Source organism: Ursus maritimus, unplaced genomic scaffold (genome assembly GCF_017311325.1).
Source record: "Ursus maritimus isolate PB19 unplaced genomic scaffold, ASM1731132v1 scaffold_12, whole genome shotgun sequence".
In the NCBI taxonomy this organism is placed as follows: Eukaryota; Metazoa; Chordata; class Mammalia; order Carnivora; family Ursidae; genus Ursus; species Ursus maritimus.
Window position 1 is genome coordinate 40,623,624 of NW_024423564.1, and position 21,657 is coordinate 40,645,280.

General features: G+C 40.9%; 1 protein-coding gene across 1 annotated transcript in view; it reads right to left on the reverse strand.

The window, feature by feature from the left end:
• AK5 (adenylate kinase 5) overlaps nucleotides 1-21,657 on the reverse strand; it is a 227,446-nt gene that overhangs the window by 93,252 nt on the left and 112,537 nt on the right. The window contains exons 6-7 of the mRNA XM_008690702.2: nucleotides 15,293-15,383; nucleotides 7,410-7,486 (exon numbers count right to left, since the gene is read on the reverse strand). Coding sequence (XP_008688924.1) covers nucleotides 7,410-7,486; nucleotides 15,293-15,383 — 168 coding nt within the window. The remainder of the gene's footprint in view (nucleotides 1-7,409; nucleotides 7,487-15,292; nucleotides 15,384-21,657) is intronic.

Genomic DNA, 21,657 nt, shown 5'->3' on the forward strand with positions numbered 1-21,657 from the left:
AATTTACAAGTGTCTTTATATTTAAAGTAGGTTTCTTGTAGACAACATATATTTGGGTCTTATTTTTTTATCCACTCTGAAAATCCCTGTCTTTTACTTGGTATATTTAAATTGCTGACATTTTTGTTTATTTGTTCATTTATTTTTTTAGTAATCTCTACACCCAACTTGGGGCTTGAGCTCATGACCCCAAGATCAAGAGTTGCATGTTCTTCCGACTGAGCTAGCCAGATGCCCCTAGATCACTGACATTTAAAGTGTTTGTTGATATAGTTGGATTAATATCTGCATATTTGTTACTGTTTTCTATTTATTGTTCATTTTCTTTGTTCCTCTTTTTGGTTTCCAAACCTTTTCTGCCTTCATGGTTTTAACTGAGCTTTAAATCATCTAATTGGCGTTTTAAATGATTCTATTTTCTCTCCTTTCTTAGCATATCAATTATACTTCTTTTTAAACTTTTTTTAAGTGGCTGCCCTAGAGTTTGCAATATACATTTAAAAGAATCCAAGTCCATTTTCAAATAAGTGGACAGTGAGAACGGCTTATAATAACAAAATATTCCCAATTCATCCTCCCATGCCTTGTATCATTGCTGTCATTCATTTCACTTATACATAAGCATGCATCATTGAATACATCATTGCTATTATTATTTTGAACAAACTATTATCTGTTAGATCAATTAAGAATAAGAAAAATAAAAGTTTTCATTTTACCTTCATTTATTCATTCTCTAATAGTTTCCCTTCCTTTATTATGTAGATACCAATTTCTAATCTATATCACTTCCCTTCTCATTAGAGAACTTCTTTTAATATTTCTTGCAAGGCAGGTCTATTGGCAACAAACTCTCTCAATTTTGGTTTGAGAAAATCTTTTGCTCCTTCACTTTTAAAGCATAATTTACAGCATAGGTTACAGAATTCCAGGTTTAAAAATTTTTTCCCCTTACACACTAAGTATTTCACTCTACTCTCTTCTTGCTTGCAAGTTGTTTGAGAAGCTGAATGTCTTCTTTTTCTTTGCTTCTCTATAAGTAAGGTGTATTTTTTTCTCATGCTTTTTTCAAGATTTTTTTTATCTTTGATTACTTTTGCAGTTTGAATGCATTTGTATATGTCATCTTTTGTAATTGTCTCATAGTTCTTGAATGTTCTGTTTTTTGTTTTTGTTTTGTTTTTTGTCTTCTTTCTGCCTTTCAGTTTTGGAAGTTTTTGTTGTCATCCTCAAGTTCAGGTATTTTTTCTTCCTCAGCCAGGTCCAGTTTACTAATGAGCCTATCAAAGGCATTTTTCATTTCTGTTATAGTGTTTTTGATCTCTGGCATCTCTTTTTGTTTCTTTCTTAGGATTTCCATCGCTCTGCTTACATTACCTTGCATGTCATCTGTTCTTGCATGTTGCCTGCTTTTTCCACTTAAGCCCTCAACATATTCATCGTCTTTTTTAGAAAAAATCTTTTTCTGATAAGTCCAGTAGTCCTGCCATTTATTATGCTTGTTTTAATGCTTTTCAAATGTGTTTTTGTCTTTTAGTATGCCTTGTAATTTTTTTGTTGAAAGGTGGACATGATGTACTAGGTAAAAGAAACTGCAGTAAATTAACTTTTAGTAATGTAGTGGTTAGGTGAGGGGACAAAGGAAACATTCTATGAAACACATATAGTCCTATGATTAGGTCTCAGTTTTTTGGTGAGCCCCTGGACAATGAACCTCAGCAGTGTACCTTAGGTTTCCCCCCTTTTAGGTGGGACAGGATAGCTTGCAGGGGTGCTGGAGTCAGGTATTTCCATTCTCCCAGGTAGGGTAGGTTCTAATAAAATCCCAGAAAATTAGGTTCTGATAAAATAGTTTCTCCCGAGAGCAGGTCTTGTTAAGAACAGAGGGCTCTGGTGTATTTCAAAATGGTTCCTTTTCCCCTCCTTCTTGCCAGAAGCACTAAATGATTTTTCTCTGATATTCACTCTGAGGACCTGGTAGAGCTCCTGGAGGTAAAACTCATGAAAGTGTGGGGACCTCTGTGACTGGCTCCCCCTGGAGTTTTTAACTCCCACACTTGTCCACACTGAGCCTCCTGCAATTTGCCAATTACAGTTTAGGTTTTCCTACCCTGGCCCTGGTTCCTGGTGAGGTTCTTGCTTGTGGGTTTCTACTCTTGTGATTTTTTTGACTCCGCCTGTCTGTCTCTCCAATTTTTGGTACAGCGGTTTGCCTTGTGACCTCACAAGTCTCTGAGAGCTCTAAGAACTGTTGAATTTTCAGTTTGTTCAGCTTTTTACTTGTTAAGAAACACTGGTTACGATTATGCTCCTACATGCCAGACTGAAAACCAGAAGTGCTCAATTAGCATTCCCTTAGCTGAGGAAGTGGGGGCCTCTGTCAGATACAGAAAGGCAGTGATTTCTGAAAAGTTCAGTCTAAGCTGGAAAAGAAGGGTTTACATTTATGGAGCATTTGTTCTGTACAAGGTCCCCTGCACCGTGTCCCTCTCCCAACAGTACTTCTAAGTGAGGTTATCATCGAGTTATCATCATCACCAGGCTCAAAAGAATGAGCAAGAGTTAACAAGTTATCAAAAATTACATATTAAGAAGAAGAACTGAAGTCATTTTATGGGCTTTTAAAAATGGACTTTTATTGGTCACACACTGCACACCAGGCTGTGTGGCAGGCATTAAAGACAACTATAACAAAACACAACCCCTGCAATGCCAGAGAATATTACAATAGGGTCTCAAGGGCCCCTCGAGAAAGTGAACTGAACATGTAACAAGATAAAGGCTTCCTTGAGATGAAGCTTGGTCTTGATGGCACATGAGTGGGGTTATCCGGGATAGGCATGATAGGGTTGTGGAAGTTTCCGTATAGAAGAAAAGGACTGTGCAAATCACAAGCCACTTGGGAGAACTGAAAATGACTTGGTGTAGCTGGAGCACTGAGTATGTTTCGGTGATTGGCAAGGGATGAGTTTGGGAGGGATGCAGGGTGTCAGATTCTGATTCAAAGGTTCTCATGTACTACGATAAGAGGTTCCAGTTTCATTCTGACATCAATGAGGAGCCAAAAAGGGTTTTTAAGAAGGAGAATGCCATGACTGGCTTTGCTTTTCAACAAGATGATTATGATGGGTGAGGAGGCTGGGACAGGGAGACTGGTGAGGAGACAGGCTCTGTGATCCCAGGGACGAAGGCTGAGAGTGCCAACCAGGGCAATGGCAGTGGCACCAGAGTGGGAAGGAGCGATTTCTGCACAGGAGAAATGACTGACTTCTTGATCAAACTGATGTAGGGAGGAGAGAAAGGAAGGAGGCTATGAAGACATCCTGTCTCTGGCTTGGGCAGCTGGCAGGCTGGAGGTATCATTAACAGAAATAGGGAAAACAGAAGGACGAGCAGATTTTGTGGGGGAAGATGGTGATTTTGGTTTTGGATGTGCTGAGTTTGAGATGCACATGGGAAATCCAACAGCACTGTTTAGTAGGCAGACATATGCAACAGGAGCTCACCTGGGAGCCCTGAGGAAGTGGATCATGGCTGTGGTTGAGCTTTTTAAAGGAGAACATGTTCAGTGAGGATTGAAGGGGCCACAGATGCTGGGGGAACACTCACATTTGAAGAAGGGAGCAGCAGAGAGCAGCTCAGCAAGGACACCAAGAACTAGTGGACCGATATGTGGGAAGAGAGTCAAGAGAGTGAACACAGAGTAGGGCAAGAGATATGTGGCTGAGGCTGACTCAGTGTTCACCAAACTCATCCCTCCATTCCTGGATGCATAAGCAAGCTCCATTTCCCAGCCTCCCCGCATGTGGGGAGGGCCAGGGTTGCCAAACAAATGTGGGAGGAGGTAACGTGCAATTCAGAGCAGGTCCATCTTCCTCAGACTCTGCCTTCCCAGCCATGATCGCTTTGGAGGTTGCATGTAAAAGAACCTCTGGAAGGAAAGCACTCAGATTTTGAGTATTATTTGTTACTACAGCAGAGCCTAGGCTATCCTGGCTGATCCTGGCTCTGGAGTCAGATGGCTGTGTTTGAATTCTGTCTTTATCTCTTGTCAGTTGTGTAACTTTGAATAAACTGCTTAATTTCTCTGTACCTCAGTCTCCTTATTGGAATAACAATAATAATAGAATAAATAATAATAGAATAAATGACAATAAAATATACTTTAAGCAAAATATATGTTAACAAAATATAACAATAATATTATAATGATATCTATCTCCTATAGTTGCCTGAGGATAAAATGAGGCAACAAATGTGAAGTATTTAGAGTAGAAGAAATAATTTAGAAATGTTAGAGTCTAAGGGAGAGGAGAACGTCAAGAATTGGAGGGTGGTTTACAGCTGGGATCAGCCAACTACAGCCTGCAGGTCAAATCCACCATGCTGTCAGTTTGGGTACAGCCTTTCGGCTTAAATGGGTTTTACATTTTTAAATAGTTGAGATAAATCACATGAGAATTATATGGAATTCAAGTTTCAGTATCAATACATAAAGCTTTCCTGGGACCCAGCCGTACTCCTCTGTTTCCGTATTGTTACGGCTGGTTTTGCTCAACAATCCCAACAGAGGACATATGGCTCACAGAGCCTAAAGTATTTACCACACAACCCTTTAAGGTAAAAGTTTGGTGAATAAATTGCAGCAGAGGTCAAGAAAGATAACTAAAGAGGATTACTTGGAATTGGCACTAGACCACCAGCGACCCGGATAACGGCTTTATTGGGAACGGTAAAAAGGAGAAACTAGATTTTGGTGCCAGGCTGATCAAAGTCTGTTTCCTGACTCCACAGCTCACTAGCTGTGCGGTCTTGGGAAGTGTCTTAACTTCCACGAGATTCAATGTCCTTTGCAGTAAATTGGGGAGAAATGGAGCTACCTTTTTGGGTTTTCGTAAGGATTAGCAATAATGCACGTAACTCATAAAACACAGTGTCCGCCTTATAACGGGTGCTCAGTAAATGTGAGCTCTTGCTTGATTTCCTCTGCTGTCACCAAAATTGCTGTTCCTTTATAGGTAATGCCTTTTGGCTTTTAATATTTTATTTTAGTCTTCAGTGTTCTGATGTTTTACATTCTATGCCAGGTCTCTGCCAGATGGCTCCCCTTTAAGGAGGCCATCCTATTTAATATTATAACCTGTTCCCAACCCCAGCATTCCTAACCCCCTTACCTTGGTCTACTTTTCCTTTTCTCATAGGACTTACCACTTCTGACATCTAGAGAATTTACTAATTTATCTTGTTGATTGTTCAATATCTGTCTACTCTACCAGAATGTAAGCTTCTTGCCTATTTTTTATAGTTACACATTTCAAGTACCTACACAGTACCTGGCATACAGTAGGGGCACAATTAGTATTTGTTAAATGACTAAATGAGAAAAAGAATAAGTGAAGAGTTTTGTTTTTGTTGTTTTTATCCTGCTCAGAACTGGATGTGCTCCTGTAATCTGGGGACTTGTGATGTTTCTCATCTCTGCAAAAAGTCTCAACTATTCTCTGTTAAAATAATAAATCAAAGAATAAATAAAAGGGAGCCTCTGCTCCATCCCCCTATTTTTTCCTGGAACTCTTTTTTGAATATGTCGGCCTAATCAATCTATCCTCAGTGACTCCTGAGTTGTTTCTTATATCTGACAACTGTTTAGCTTTCTGGTTTATTCTAAGGCAATTTCCTCAGTTCTGTCATTTAATGTCTTCAGCTGTGTCTAGTCTACTATTCAAACTGTTAACAGAATTTTTATTTCAATGACAGTATTTTTTGTGCCTAGAATTTCTACATCTTTCCTTTTCTTTCTTGCCTCTTCCTTCCCATTCTTTTCTATACTTGTTTCATGGCTTATTTTCCTTCTATCTTCTTGAATATTTTAAGTATTTCCATATTGACATTTCTTTCAGACTTTCCTGTTCTCTCTAATTCTTGGGGCGTGAAAACTTGTATTTTTTAATCAGCTGGATATCTGGTCATCGTTCATGTCTTTATGCAGCTTGTGGTTTTGGATCATGAGCTCCCCTTCAATAGCGGTGTTTGGAATTTGCCTCTGCTAGGGTCTTGGGAGGTAGCAACTGAAAAGACTCCTCAAGTCTATCACTGAACGCCCTGTCATTGGAGGCTGAGTTAGGAGGCAGTAGGGTGTACATGTGAGGAAATGTGCCCTAAGTTCACTTCCCTACTGTGAATCTATTTTTGTAACTGTGGGCAAATTACTCTGTGAGTCTTTATTTTCTTATCTATAAAATAAAAATAATAATTCCTATTTCCTAGAGATGTTGTAACGAATTAGTGACAGCATAAAACTAAGGAACAGGCACAATGTTCAGTATGTATTAACTGTTAATAAATGCTAAAAATATTATAAATACACGGTACCTATTATATCACTTGTCAATATTTTCTCCTTGCTTTTGAATATGAAAGAAGGAATCTAATGCTTATGAAAATAACTTCTTTTTTTTTTTTTAAAGATTTTATTTATTTGAGAGAGAGAGCACATGCACGCGGGAGAGCATCAGCATGGTGGAGGGGCAGAGGGAGAAGCAGACTCCCCCCACTGAGTGCAGAGCCCTACATGGGGCTCAATCCCAGGACCCCGGATCATGACCTGAGCCAAAGACAGACGCTTAACTGATTGAGCCACCCAGGCACCCCTTGAAAATAGCTTCTGAATATGAATATGAAATGCATAGCTAGCCATTATATTCAGACACTGGTTATATCCATCTGCTTTATTTGTGACATATATTAGTTGAAGATGGGGGGAAAAAACCCTCATGTTCACTCGGCTTTCAGCCATCGCAGAGGAGCACTGATGAGCAGTAGAAGGAAGTTTCAGACATTACCCTCTTTTTAAACAAAAAGCCTAATTACAGAGTTGGATCATTTGCCAACTATTTTGGATTATTAAAATATAGCAGGAGGGAGAGTTCTTCTGCTGAGAGGAAAATGACCCAGATAAATTTCTCTGGTTTTATTAAAATAGAAAATATATTTGACTTCTTGGCTGTGTTGTCATTGGTCGTTAGTCTTTTCAAAGGTTAGAAATAGCAAAGCAGAACCCTGAACCTGTAGCTAGTACTCACTAAATACTGATAGTTCATTATTGGAAAGGGATAGAGAAACACAGGCAAATTCTTGCGCAAGAGAACCTCACATAACCTCATTTCCTTCTCATGTAACTTAAACCACAAACCTTTCCTTAATTAATTGCTGTTTTGGAACTGTGGGGAAGAGGGGGCTGAAGGGCCAACGTTAGTGAATAAAAGCTGTAGGCTAGTATGATTTATCGTGGAATATGCTGTTATCTGTACGCACCTCAAAAATGATTTATAACTCTAATTTTCATAAAACATTTACAAAGGCTAAAATTGAAACATTTAAAGAGAGAGATCTTTTTAGATTTTAATTACCTGATCTTCATAATCAGAGCCTGTATCAATGGTCTCTCCAGTGTCCAACATCATTGAAGGATCAAGGTCACTCGAACCTAAGATTAGAAAAGAAAAGATTACCCGGTGAAGGCCGTCTGTGTATGTTTCTAAAGCAAACCCTCTCCCACTAGGTTTCCATATTGTTCTATGGTTATGTTAAATTCTCAAACATTTTTAGACTCTTCTCCTCTGCTGGGCACCATGTTTGGGCTCCCAGATAGAAAACATAGATATTCTAGACACTGTTTCCGGCCCTAAGAAGAAGACCGCCCTGTGGAAGAGACTGATTTGTCAACAGCAAGGTTCAGAAACCAAAATAAAGAGCTACTAATTCCGACTAGAAGTGGAAGTGATGACGGAGGTAAGAGCTAAGCACAAGGAATGAATCTATGAGCCCGAACTTTGAGGGTGAGTAAGGATGGTCCAGGAGGGGTAGCGGCTTAGGGGTGTACAGTAGTAAATGAGATTGAGGGAACACCATGAGCACAGTACAGAGTGGGAGAAGAGCAGGAAGTTCCAGAAATAAGTGGGGCTGAGTTTGCTCACTCCATGAAAACAAGTTTTTCCTCCAGCCTTTGGGTCACTTTAGTCCCTGATGATGAGAAACATTGGGTTAACTTAAAGTATTAATAGAGAACTGCCCCCCGCCCAGGTACTACAGGTTACATTAATTTTCTTACCCATTAATCCTCAAGGCTCAAACTCAAACCGGTAATTTTCATAATGGGGCTCCTGGAGCACAACTGATTTATCATCCTTGTTTAATGACTCTTTCCTCCCGGGAAATACATATCACCTATCTAGCCAGAAAAACAGAATTCAGTGCTGCCCATAAAATGCTATATGGCCCTGTGAAGAAACGAACCACTCCGCATTTCATTGTAGACTTGTCCTTGCCAGATAATTCTTGGTCAGAAGACACGATGACTAATGCTTAATGAACATTAAAGACGTCAAGCATCTCACATGCTTTTCAGAGATAGACCTCTCCCAGAGAGGCTGCTCTCATACTTTCTTCCAAAGAGAGATTTAAGGTATATCCTCACACCGTCTTTTCTCATCTCTTCTCTTGTTTTTTTCTACTCATCATTACCCCTACTGTTTATCAAATTAACTAAGGACTAGCCCATTGACCTGTTGTCTAAGTACTAAGCAGTAACAACCTTGTTTTTGTGTATCTTTACACTTTTTTTAAAGGGTGATAAAATGTTTCAGAGTGGAGATCCTTGACCCATCAAAGAATTTTGGAAAAGTAACTAACTGTGGAGTTGCCATAGAGAGCAGCCCTTACCAACCCCATTGTTAATAAGGTGGTTGCCAGAAAGGACTGGGGAAGGGGCGCCTTTGTGGCTCAGTTGTTAAGTGTTTGTCTTCAGCCCGGGGCATGATCCTGGGATCCTGGGATTCTGGGATCCTGGGATCAAGCCCTGCATTGGGCTCCCTGCTCTGCTGGGAGCCTGCTTCTTCCTCTCCCACTCCCCGTGCTTGTGTTCCCTCTCTCACTGGCTGTCTCTCTCTTTCTCTCTCCATCAAATAAATAAATAAAATCTTAAAAAAAAAAGAAGAAGAAAGAAAGGACTGGGGAAGACAATGCACCACACGCTATTAACAAAGTGAGACTAAAGGGGTCATAAGGAAACTTAGATATCATGTATAATTTTATGAAGTAATGGCATCATACGTAATTTTTCTATCTTTGTATTTTTGCTATTTTTCAAATACGAAATTTTATAAGGTATATCTGAGGGCCAAAATATTTGATTGATTTGAAGCCCATTTTGGGATCAGTTTGCACTTATGTGTTGTGGGGTAGTCGAGATGTCAGAAGTAAACATGTATTCTTCCATTATAGGATCATGGAAGTTTTAGGACCAGTATTTCATAGAATACCACCCCCTCATTTTAGAAAAGAAGAAAATAAGCTTTGCAGAAGTAAAATAACTTGGGCTAGGTCCTACAGAAAGTGAGTGAGATCAAAGACAGAATTCATAGGTCCCAACATATCCTGCCTACTCCAAAGTCTAAGCAGGGGGGATCCAAACAGCTTTATGAATAGATGGTTCATTACAGTACCCTACGGGACGGGACTTGGAGGAGTTGCTGTCTCTCCCACATTCTGAGAAAATGAGTAACAGGGGATGGCTGGTGATGAGACGTGTCACCAGGTGGCTGTGGAAATGGGAAAATCAGAAGTGGAATCAAGGAGTGCCACTCCAGTCTGGGACAATCAATGCTCCTTTTGGGGTGGTTGCTATTGAGAGCATCATTAAAGGTAATGCCAATTTTCTTTAGCTTTCACTGTTTTCATAATATGGATATTTCCCACCACTGACTCGCAGAAGTGGTGATAGGTACTTGGATTAAGCGGTACCCTCATCTCAGCTGTATTTGGAGTGATTCATGTGGAATGAGCAATGCGCTCTGAACACAAAGGGTTATTAAACATATAGCCGCTTTTAGTTCCTGTGTCCTACTTATTTTATTCAATTAGAAACTGTTCTGTCAGTTGTTTTTAAAAAGTACAAATGTTGAAGAGCTCTTAAACAACCTCGTTAACAGCTATTACACATTAATATTTAAACTGAAACAAGATTGTTAGAAAACTACCTCCAGCAATGATAGAATGAAGAGACCTTTGTTTAAGGGGGGGAAAAATCTCTTTAAAAAAAAAACTTGTGCTTACAGAAAAGAAGAGATTGGCTTTCCTAATAAAATGCTTTTAACAGAAATTTTATTGTATCATTAAGGGATGCAATTTCTTGACATGTTGTTGCTCTTGGCAACAGTACTAATAAATCATAGGAAGCAACAGACAATGGATGTCATTATCAGCTCAGATAGTGATTGAATAGCTTTCATGTTCTTTTAGCATTGGTTGCTTGGTTTGCTGAAAATGGGACCTTTAATAATAGTCTAAGGTTTGACATACAGAAGAAGGAGGTAAATATAGATATATGTACACATTTTTGCCTTCTTTCATTGAACAATTTAACACATAAAACACCTGCAATGATCTCATTACTCAAAAGGGACAGCAAAATTAGGGCATTTTGTAAAAGTGATAGTATGGCTTTCACTTCCCCCCATTTTGAATTTCTCAATTTCTTTTAGATTTAAAAATACTCTTTCTGTAGGTACAGAGCTGAAATAGAATCCCCCAGGGAGCACTCCGCGTCACCAGTTTCAGATGTCGAGTGGTCTTCGGAACGATTATTTTCAGGCTGTCTCCCTAAATTTAAGTGGGAAGATGATACAAATTGGCTTAAGAGGTACTGGAAGGCTAAGCATATCGCTTTCTGGGACAATGTTGCAGACTTTTCTCCTCCTCGTGGATCTTTAATCTGAAGTTTTAGGAAGATCCCCCTCCCACTTTGAGTCCCAAGTCGAGGGGCACTCCTGCAAGGCAGAGCTTCCTGGGTAGCGAAGGGCATCTGCAGTTAAAGTTCCTCTAACACATCGTTTGCCCCGTCTGAGGAGAGCGGTTCTCCCTTGTCCTGTCTCTTCTGCTGAACCGTAAGCAGCTTTAGGTGGCATTGTATTTCATCTCTAAATTTAAGAACAAAATTTAGACATTCTATGCATTTGATACATACATGCTGCATGACTGAAAAACGAGTAAAAGGATATGTACATTTTGCTTTTGCAAATCTCGATCTTCTCCATTCACTCCACAAACATGCAATCCCTCCTAAGTGCCTCAGGCGTCAGGCACCGAGAGCCCAGCTCTTATTCCAACAAGCATGGAAAGTGTTAGTAACAGTTTGCATTAGAATTCCTTTGAAGAGCACTGCATTTCTTTGGAAAAATATCTGGACAGTATTTGGGATTAGAAGGTGAGCTCCTCCAGGGATCTGGTGTTGGAACCATTTCTGGGTGAGCTGGGCAGGAGTGATTTTCCAGTTACTCCAGAGGGAGGAAGGAAAAGAGAGAGGGCAAAGAGAGCAGAAGAGAGGAGGAGGAGAGGCTGTGAGTCCACATACTGAGACGAGTGGTCCAGCTGAGGTGACTAGCTGGATGAAAAAGGGCTTCTGTGGTATCTCCTATGAGATTCATACCACGTATCAAACACACACACACTCTCCATCCTCATAAAGTCTTGCATTCTAATAAAGGAAACAGATTTTTAACAAGCAGTCCTATACCTGATTATATAATCACAATTGTGATAAACACCCTGAAGGAAAAGTACAGGGGAGTGTGCCGGGTCTAATCTAGTCTGTGATGGGGGCTGAGAACGCCTCCTGAGGAAAATCACATTTAAACTGAGATACAAAATATGATCTGGTCGGGTGAAGGATGGTCTAGGGGGTAAGAGAGTAGAGAGGATGCACACGGGGGCAGGGATACTAAGTAACTTGTGCAAATGGCCAGAGGCACGAAGGTGCTTGAGACATTCAAGGAGCTGGAGGAAGCTGGTGGGGTGTCGGGGGTGGGGGAAGGCGGTGCTGGGGCAGGAGGAGGACCCCGCAGCAAAGCTAAGGGTATTTCTGTCATGCTAAGGACACTGGCTCTCAGCCTGCAGGGAAGTCACTGAAGGTTTTGCTTTGTTTTGTTTTGTTGGGAAGGCAGAGGGGGCAGAGCTGCATTGAACGAGGAGCCCCATGGCAGCAACAGGATTCAGAACAGATGGGAGAGGCTAAGGATGGGGTAAGAGGCCAGGGATGAGGTAAAAGGCCCAGAAAGAATGACAAAGCCCTGACGAGTGCAGTGGGGATAAAGAACAGGGACTGTCCCAAGGTATCCTTGAGGAATGACGACTAGTGTGGGCCGTGAGGATAGGGACATTTTTGCCTGGCTCCCTTAATAGAGAAAAACTGCCTGATCTCACTGATAGGTGGAATCTAAAAAAAAAAAAAACAAAAAACAAAACACTGAAGCAGAGAGTAGAGCGATGGTTACCAAGGCATGCAGGCAGGGGAAATGGGAGATGTTGGCCAAAGGGGCAAAGCTGCAGTTATATAGGATGAGTAAGTCTAGGGACGTAATGTACAGCCTGATGACTGTAGTAATAACCCTGTATTAAGTACTGGAAATTTGCTAAGAGAATATATTTTGGGTGCTCTTGTTACACACAGAAGAATGGTGACTAAGTGAAGAGAAGATATATTAATTAGCTTACCTGTAGTAGTCATTCCTCCATGTAATCATCATGATGCACATCTTAAATATATATTTTAAATATATAAATTTTTTTTTTAAGATTTTTTATTTATTTATGTGACAGAGAGACAGCCAGCGAGAGAGGGAACACAGCAGGGGGAGTGGGAGAGAAAGAAGCAGGCTCCCAGCGGAGGAGCCTGATGTGGGACTCGATCCCAGATCGCCAGGATCACGCCCTGAGCCAAAGGCAGACGCTTTAACGACTGCGCTACCCAGGCGCCCCTAAATATATAAATTTCAAAAATTTAAAAGAAGAATGGAAAGCCATTCACAGGGAGGTGATATGGGAGCTGTGGGGCGGCTGAGATTGTGCAAAGAGGGGGTTCAGAGAGAAAGGAAGAGTAGAGGGACAACCTGGGGGCTGACAATTCACAGAGCAGGGGCCACGGACATGGCTCGTTTAACTGGGTGAGTCAGCAGCATTTACAAGCCTGGAGATTTCACCTACAGATGAGGGCTTCTGTTTTCTCTTGAAAGAGAGACAGAGATCCAGCAATGACTGGCCCATTCCTTAATGGCAACAATAACACGGGGCTCCAAAGTGGCTGCCTCCTGTAGGGGAGGCATCGTGTATTTCCCATTTACCACAGTCCTCCCTTGCTCACTCCATCAACGGAGGGCTGTTATAGATAGAACAGGCTTATTTTAAGGCTGGAACAGGACTCAGTTTTCAGGGTTCTGAGGCGTGGAGGGGAGCTCATGGGAGTTGAGGCTGTGAGCAGACTCCTCTGTTCAGAAGTTTGGAGGTACAGAGAGGAAAGATGAGGTCCCCAGAAACCTCTGCTATGGGGCAGGGTCTCTGTACTCTGAGGACGCAGCCCCTGCCCTCGGGCGGTTTACAGACGCGCACAGAAGCCAGTGCAGCCACATCACTGTGGGATGAGGCCACCTTGGAGAAACGCCACTAGAGAGCCACAAAGTGTAGTGTCGACTGTTCTAAAGAAGGCAGCTTAGAGGACGTGGAGAAAAAGGAACCCTCACATTGTCGGTGGGAATGCAAACTGGTGCAGCCACCGTGGAAAACAGCATGGAGGGTCCTCAAAAAACTAAAAAGAGAACTACCATATCGTCCAGTAATTCCACTAGTGGGTATTTACCCAAAGAATACAAAACCACTAATTTGAAAAGATATATGCACCCCTATGTTTACTGCAGCATTATGTACAAGAGCCAAATTACGGAAGCAGCCCAGATGTCCATCGACAGATGAATGGATAAAGAAGATGTGGTATATATGTACATTGTAGTATTATTCAGCCATAAAAAAGAATGACATCTTGCCATTTGCAACAACATGGATGGACCTAGAGGGTATGATGCTAAGTGAAATAAGTCAGTTAGAGAAAGACAAATACCATACGATTTCACTCACATGTGGAATTTAAGAAACAAAACCAATGAACAAAGGAAAGAAAGAGAGACAAACCAAGAAGTAGACTCAACCATAGAGAACAAATTGATGGTTACCAGTGGGGAGGCAGGTGGGGGATGGGTGAAAGAGGGGAAGGGGATTAAGAGTCCACTTATCATGATGAGCACTGAGTCCTGTACAGAATTGTTGAATCCCTCCACTGCACACCTGATAATAATATCACACTGTATGTTAACTATACAGTAATTAAAATTTGAAAAAATAAAGAAAACCCAAGGGTCAGCTTAAATCAGCTCCTCCACTCCACCGTCTTAGCAAACTGAGGATACCTAGCCATTAGATGTTTGTTGTTAGAGGTCTAAGTAAATGTTCTAAATAAAAGATTGACTTACAAGGCATGGGGGTCATAGCATTTTCCAGAGCAGCAACGCTCTGGTTTACATGATCTTACATGCTTCTCACTATTCCACCTTTCCCTGCAGTAGGCTATCTTATTGTAACTATCACTGAAAAACCAGGCAGGTGCGTTTACATTGTTATCTGTGCTCTGCGGGGCTGCCCAGAAAGACTACGTCCTTGCCTTTCTTTGAAACTACTCTTCGGGTGCTTCAAATCAAATATGGTTAAACATTTTAAGTGTATAGCCTTTTTCTTTACAGCTCAGAGCTTTTTTGGTCTTTACCCACTGAGGCCATTATTGAGAAGAAATGTCAGGACTGGGACAAAGATTTGAGAGTCATCCACATGGAACTGATTATTGAGACTACGAGGGACAATGAGTTGACCAGAGTCAGAGCCAAAGAGAGTGAGAAAAGGGCCAAGGGCAGAACTGTGAGTACTGCCTGCAGAGGGGAATGTGATAGCCCCGCACTATCACAATGTCAAACTTCTGGGGTGTGAGTGCTTAGGAAGAGAAGGCTCAGAGCCAAAATGGGAGCTGTGGGTTGGGATGGGAGTAGCCATCTGACAGAGGGGAGGCTTTTCCCAAGGGGGTGCGGCAGAGGCAAGTATGAGTTAAGGAGTCCTAGGGGAACTGTAACTATATATTTTTCAATTATAGTCACATAGGTCCTATGTTACGTTGGGACTGCCTGCTAATTTACATGTGCAATGACTGCAGGAAAAGCATTACCTATAAGGGCCAGATGGAGAGTCCTTCTTTTCTATTTTGTTTTGTACCTTCATTTTTAAATCAGGAAGTATAAGGCTCTGAGGACAGTGTCATCCTTAAAACCTTACAGCAGATTGTTGTGCTCCAATATTACTACGACGCTCCAGACACTTGGCAGTGGTCAGGTCGGACTGTGGCCCAAAGGACACAGTGACTTACCTGCTGCAGCTTCTTTGTTTGGAAATAACTTGCTGTCAACTGCCACGCTGATGTCATAGAACACCTCATCCTCGTCTCGGTCAGCATCAAACTGGGCGCAATCAGGACAGACAAGTTGGGAACAAGAGAAGACATAGATTAGTTCATTCCCAAATACAATGAGCATGTATCACACAACTGTATTTCTAACACAGTAGGTCAACAGGAATTAAAGCCCCTTGAGTCTTAAACAGACCCCTAGAGTTTTTCAGCCTAGACCACATATCAAACAGAGAAGGATATTGGGGAGTAAGTGTACAGTCACTCACTTATGGTTAAGAAAAATGTGTAGAATTTTCTTAATTTGTAAAGTACGCTCTGGAAAAATGTATTAAAATTTACCTCGTGCCTTCTGGCTCTTAGGGTTTTTGTTTTTAATTAAAAAGAACCATGAAAATGCGTAGTTCTGAACAATGGGGGGGGTTTCCAACGTACCCCCCAACGTTGAAAAAAGAAAGAGCCCCAAACCGAATTTTAGTTACTATACTAGATACTATAGATACTATACAATAGATGGAGTCTGTAGACACTACAGACTAAGATGTAATAAAAATTATAGACTTAAACATTTCACCATTCTTTAAAATTTAGAAAAATTTAAATATTAAAAATGTGGTTATATTTATAAGTCCTCTATGTCCCAAGTTGTGCAGTGTTTTTTAAAAAATACATGCTCATCTCTTTAGTTTTTAAAAACTAAAGCTTTGCTGAATTATAATCAACATATAATAAACTGTATATATTTAAAGTGTACGAATTATTAAGTTTTGACATCCATGTCTGCATAGCTGTGAAACCATCATAAAAATCAAAATAGTGAACATAACTATCACCCTCAAAAGTGTCTTTGTGCCCCTTGGGAATGAAGTCCTTCCACCTGCTCCCTTACCTGGTAATTAATCATTGACCTACACTTTCTAACTCTAGATTATTTTGCATCCTCTAGAATTTCATATAAAAGGATTTATACAGCATGCAATCTTTTTTGTCTGGACTCTTTCACTCAGCCCAGTTATTCTGAGATTCATCAATGTTTTATCCATCATTCATCCCTTTTCATTGCTGAGTAGTATTCTGCTGTACGGCTACACTGTTAATCTCATCCTGGGTATCTTTCAGCTCAGACATTATAGTTTTCATCTCTAGATGTTTGATTTGAGTCTTTAAAAAAAATCTATGTCTCTATTTAAGCCTTTGAATATCTGAAATACAATTATAACATTTAATGTCCTTTGCTAATTCTAACATCTGGTGTTTCTTTGCATGTTTGGTAGTTTTTATTGGATGCCAAGCATCGTCATTTTGACTGTGTTGGGTGTTAGTTATTTTTGTATTCCTATAAATATTCTTGAGCTTTGTTCTGGAATGCAGTTTAGTTACTTGGAAACAACTTGATCCTTTCAGATGTTGATTTTAAGACTCGTTGAGCTGACCAAAAAATTGCTAGAACTGATACACAATTTCACTAAAGTCGCAGAATACAAATCAACGCACAGAAATCTGTTGCATGTCTATACACCAATAATGAAGCAGCAGAAAGAGAAATCAATAAATCGATCTCATTTATAATTGCATCAAAAGCCATAAGATACCTAAGAATAAACCTAACCAAAGAAGTAAAAGACCTGTACTCTGACAACTCTAAAACACTGATGAAAGAAATTAAAGATGACACAAAGAAATGGAAAAACATTCCATTCTCATGGATCAGAAGAGAAAATATTGTTAAAATGTCTATATTACCCAAAGCAATCTACACATTTAGTGTAATCCCTATCAAAATATCAGCATTTTTCACAGCTAGAGCAAGCCTAAACTTTGTATCAAACTGTGAAAGACCCTGAATAGCCAAAGCAATCTTGAAAAAGCAAAGCAAAGCTGGAGGCATCACAGTTCTGAACTTCAAGTTATATTACAAAGCTGTAGTGATCAAGACAGTATGGTACTGGCACAAAAACAGACACCTAGGTCAATGGAACAGAATAAGAAACCCAGAAATGAAAACAACTATATGGGCAATTAATCTTCAACAAAGTAAGAAAGAATATCTAATGGAACAAAGACAGCCTCTTCAACAAATGGTGTTGGGAAAACTGGACAGAGACACACAGAAGAATGAAACTGGACCACTGTCTTATACCATATACAAAAATAAATTCAAAATGGATGAAAGACCTAAATGTGAGTCAGGAAACCATCAAAATCCTAGAGGGCAACACAGGCTGTAACCTCTTTGACATCAACTGCAGCAACTTCTTACTAGATATGTCTCTCGAGGCAAGGAAAACAAAAGCAAAAATAAACTATTGGGACTTCATCAAAATAAAAAGCTTCTGCACAGCAAGGGAAGCAATCAACAAAACTAAAAGGCAACCTACAGAATGGGAGATGATATTTGCAAATGACATGTATGATAAAGGATTAGTATCTAAAATATATAAAGAACTTATCAAACTCAACACTCAAAAAACAAATAATACAATTAAGAAATGGGCAGAAGACATGAATAGACATTTTCCCAAAAACTATCCAAAGCCATCCACTTGGCTAACAGACATACTAAAAGATGCTCACCATCACTCATCATCAGGGAAATAGAAATCAAAACTACGATGAGATATTACCTCACACCAGTCAGAATGGCTAAAATTGACAACATAGGAACAACAGGTATTGGCCAGGATGTGGAGAAAGAGGAACCTTCTTACACTGTTGATGGGAATGTGCACTGGTACAGCCACTCTGGAGAACAGTATGGAGGTTCCTCAAAAAGTTAAAAATAGAATTACCCTATGATCCAGGAATTGCACTACTAGGTATTCACTGGAAGGATACAAAAATACTGATTTGAAGGGGTACATGCACTCCAATGTTTATAGTAGCCTTATCAACAGTAGCTAAATTATGGAAAGAATCCAGATGTCCACTGACAAAACCCAAATGTCCACTGACAAATGAATGGATAAAGAAGATGTGGTATTGGGGTGCCTGGGTGGTTCAGTCAGTTAAGTATCTGCCTTTGGTTCAGGTCATGATCCCAGGGTCCTGGGATAGAGCCCCGCGTCAGGCTCCCTGCTCAACGGGGAGCCTACTTCTCCCTCTCCCTGCTTACTGCTTTTGTTTCCTTTCTCTCTAGGAATCACCTCATTGCTTGATGTAAAGTATCTTGAAAATTGTTTTTTAAAATATTTTTTTTCTTTTTCTTTTGTCTGTTTGTTTTACGTGGGAGGGAAAATCCAGTCTCTATTATTCCATCTTGGTCAGAAGTCTCAATTCTTTAGCTTTTAATCTTAATTATTATCTTGAAGACATTTAAGAGGATTTAAGTGATTACTCCTTTATATTCTCCTACTGAAGCGTTTCATCATTCTTAGTGAGGGAAATTTTGGAAGCCTAAATTAGAAAGTTACTTCCTTACCTCCTCTTATAGTTAAAGCACATCTGAATGGTGTTTCAAAGTGCTTTTACCATGTCACAACAGCCCATGGGAAAGGTGAGGCAGATAGTTTTCTATTTTACAGGTGAGGAAATATCTACTTAGAGATATTATGACTTTCTCAAGTCAAACAGCTAGTAAGCAGAGCTAGGACTTGAATTCAGGATGACTGACACTTTCCATCCTACAGATACCGTCACAGTAAGACAAATATAGCCCTTCTGCTCAAATGAGTGTTAACACAGCCCTTTTTATCTAACAGCAAGATAAGAAAAGCAGCTGGTGGTTGATACAAGGGCAGATACAAGGAGACCATGAAGGCACATTTAGTGCCATCTTGATGCACTGTTCCTTATATCCATGCATACTATGGCTGGTTTTTTCTTTCAAAATATTTATTAGCTATCATCAGGAAGGAGCAACATACTAAGGAGGAATTTTGATTTTCTTTTTTCTTGGACTTTTGAGATATGGGTGGCAGCATTGTCATTTTATAAATAAAAGAGCTTAAATTTATGTTTTAGTTTGGGGTTAACATTTTACTGGAGGGTGGGTGTGTGTGCAATCCCAGGGCAGTAAGTGTAAGGAAAAAAGAAAAGGCAAAGAAAAAGGGAAAACAAATGTAAGGTAGTACATTCCTGGAAAGGCCACAGCTTCACAAGAAAACGGAGCTGGCAGACTGGTCTCTAGAAAGGCTAAATGGACCCTCTGCATCTCAGAAGAATCTGACAGAAGGGGGAACAGGAGAGGTATTTATATGTTGGTTCCTTTCAGTTTTTTTTCTCTTTTTTTTCTTTTCTTTCTTTCCTTTCCCTCTTTCTTCCTCCTCTCCCTCCCTTCCTTTCTTCCCTGCCTCCCTCCCTTCCCTCCCTTTCTTTCTTTTCTTTCTTTCCCTCTTTCTTTCTTTCTTTCTTTCTTTCTCTTTCTTTCTTTCTTTCTTTCTTTCTTTTTCTTTCTTTTCCTTTTTTCCTTCCTTCCTTCCTTCCTTCCTTCCTTCCTTCCTTCCTTCCTTTCATTTGAGAGAGAGCATGCAAGCATGGTGTGGGGAGGGGAGGGGGAAATGGAGGAGGAGGGGGAGGGGCAGAGAGCAGAGGGAGAGGAAGGAGTGGAGGGAGAAGCAGAATCCCTGCTGAGTGGGACTCTGGGCTCATGACCTGACCTGACAGCAGATACTTAACCTACTGAGCCACACAGGTGCTCCTGGTTTCCTGTTTTTCACTGGTCCAAGTTTTTACCTCTGAGGAGTTAAGTACCCTCTAATTCTTGATTGCGCTGTCTAGCCCCTGGGGCAGCCACTGAGAAGCCATACCCCCTGCAAGAGGAAGCAGCACAGCATCTGGATCTAGAAATGCTAAAAGGAGCCAGAGCCTCTGTAGGGCTGGTCTGGTTGGGCCTGCGTGCTGTCTCTGTAGAGATTTCCATCATGGTGGGGATGATGAAGCCCAGCCTTTAACGCTGAAGAGGCTGCTCGGTTGTCAGCAATGTTGGACATACAGGGCAGTGGTGACAAGGCTCTCCGTTCAATAAGCACCCAAAGCCTGGCACACAAGTGAGTCAGGGAGGCTTCAGACTGGGCTCAGACAGCTTGAAACTCGACTGGAGCTTGGTTTGAATTTCTGCTTCCCCCTGTAGCAGCTGTCTGGTTTGAGCAACTTATATCCCCCTGTTCTTAGCACCTACACAACAGGACTGCTGCAAGGCCTAAGGAGATGGTATATATTTAACACATAGCACAGAGCCTGGCATAAACTGCAGTCCTTCTTTTATCCTCTCTCTCTGCAACGACCTAGGTCTGAGGGAGTATATCTTACAGATCTTTGATTGCGTCTGTACTTTGGAGACACATACACACAGACACACAATCACACACACACTTTTTTTTTTTTTTAACTTGGGGATTGTGGAATAAGGAATACAAGAGACTTTGAGATGTTCTAGGCGATATTCTATCCTCTGACTGATTTGAACAAAGCTATGTTTATTTCTAGCACAGACTAAAGTACCTGATTGTCCAAGCCAAAAGCCAACTGCACCATTCATGAAACATTCAACAAGTATTTGCTGAGTAACTACTACAGGCTGGGTAGATTCCAACGGCTAAGCGTTTGGATAATGAACGTGGACCATGAGGAAGGAAGGCGACACCCACATACCCAGCTCAGCTCTGGATTACACAGATGCTGCTGAACCCCGTTTACTTCTGCATCAGGATCACAACAGTGAACCCAGACGGCTTTATTTTCTGTAACATCCCACTTGTACAACTCCAGGACTAGCGCGGGACTCGTCTCTCCACTCCCTCAGCAGATAACGTGGCACGCAGACCTTGGAGAGCACTGTGATTAGTCACTATCACAGCACTTGGCCGCTTACCTGGCTAAGAGTTTTGCAAAATGGTAGCATTCAGTGTTGCAGAGGTTGTGTGTATGGTAAGAGGAGAACTGACTTTTAAATCATCACATTTTACTTATTTGTTTTTGCATAAACCATATACATTAATAGTTCTCAACCAGAATAAATTCTCTCTCCCTCTCCTTCCCCCACCCCAACATTAGGCAACGTTGGGAGACATTTCTTGTTGTCACAACAGGCAGGGGAGACACTCCTGGCCAGGGAGGCTGCGAAATCTCCTACAGTGCCCAGGACAGCTCCTCACAACAGAGAATTACCCAGTCTGCGTGTCAGTCGTGCCAGAGCTGAGAAACCTGGGCTTCACCAAGGCATGCTCAGCTTTTGGGTTTCCAAACCGTGTTTCTGAAACTCAAGAAGTGATTATTTTTCTTTTTTCTTTTTTGAAAGGTTTTGAACTGCAAGAACCTGGGCTGTTAACTTCAAAATGCAATGCATAGCAGAAGGGGTGATGCTGCAGGGGTACCATGGGCAGAGCGTG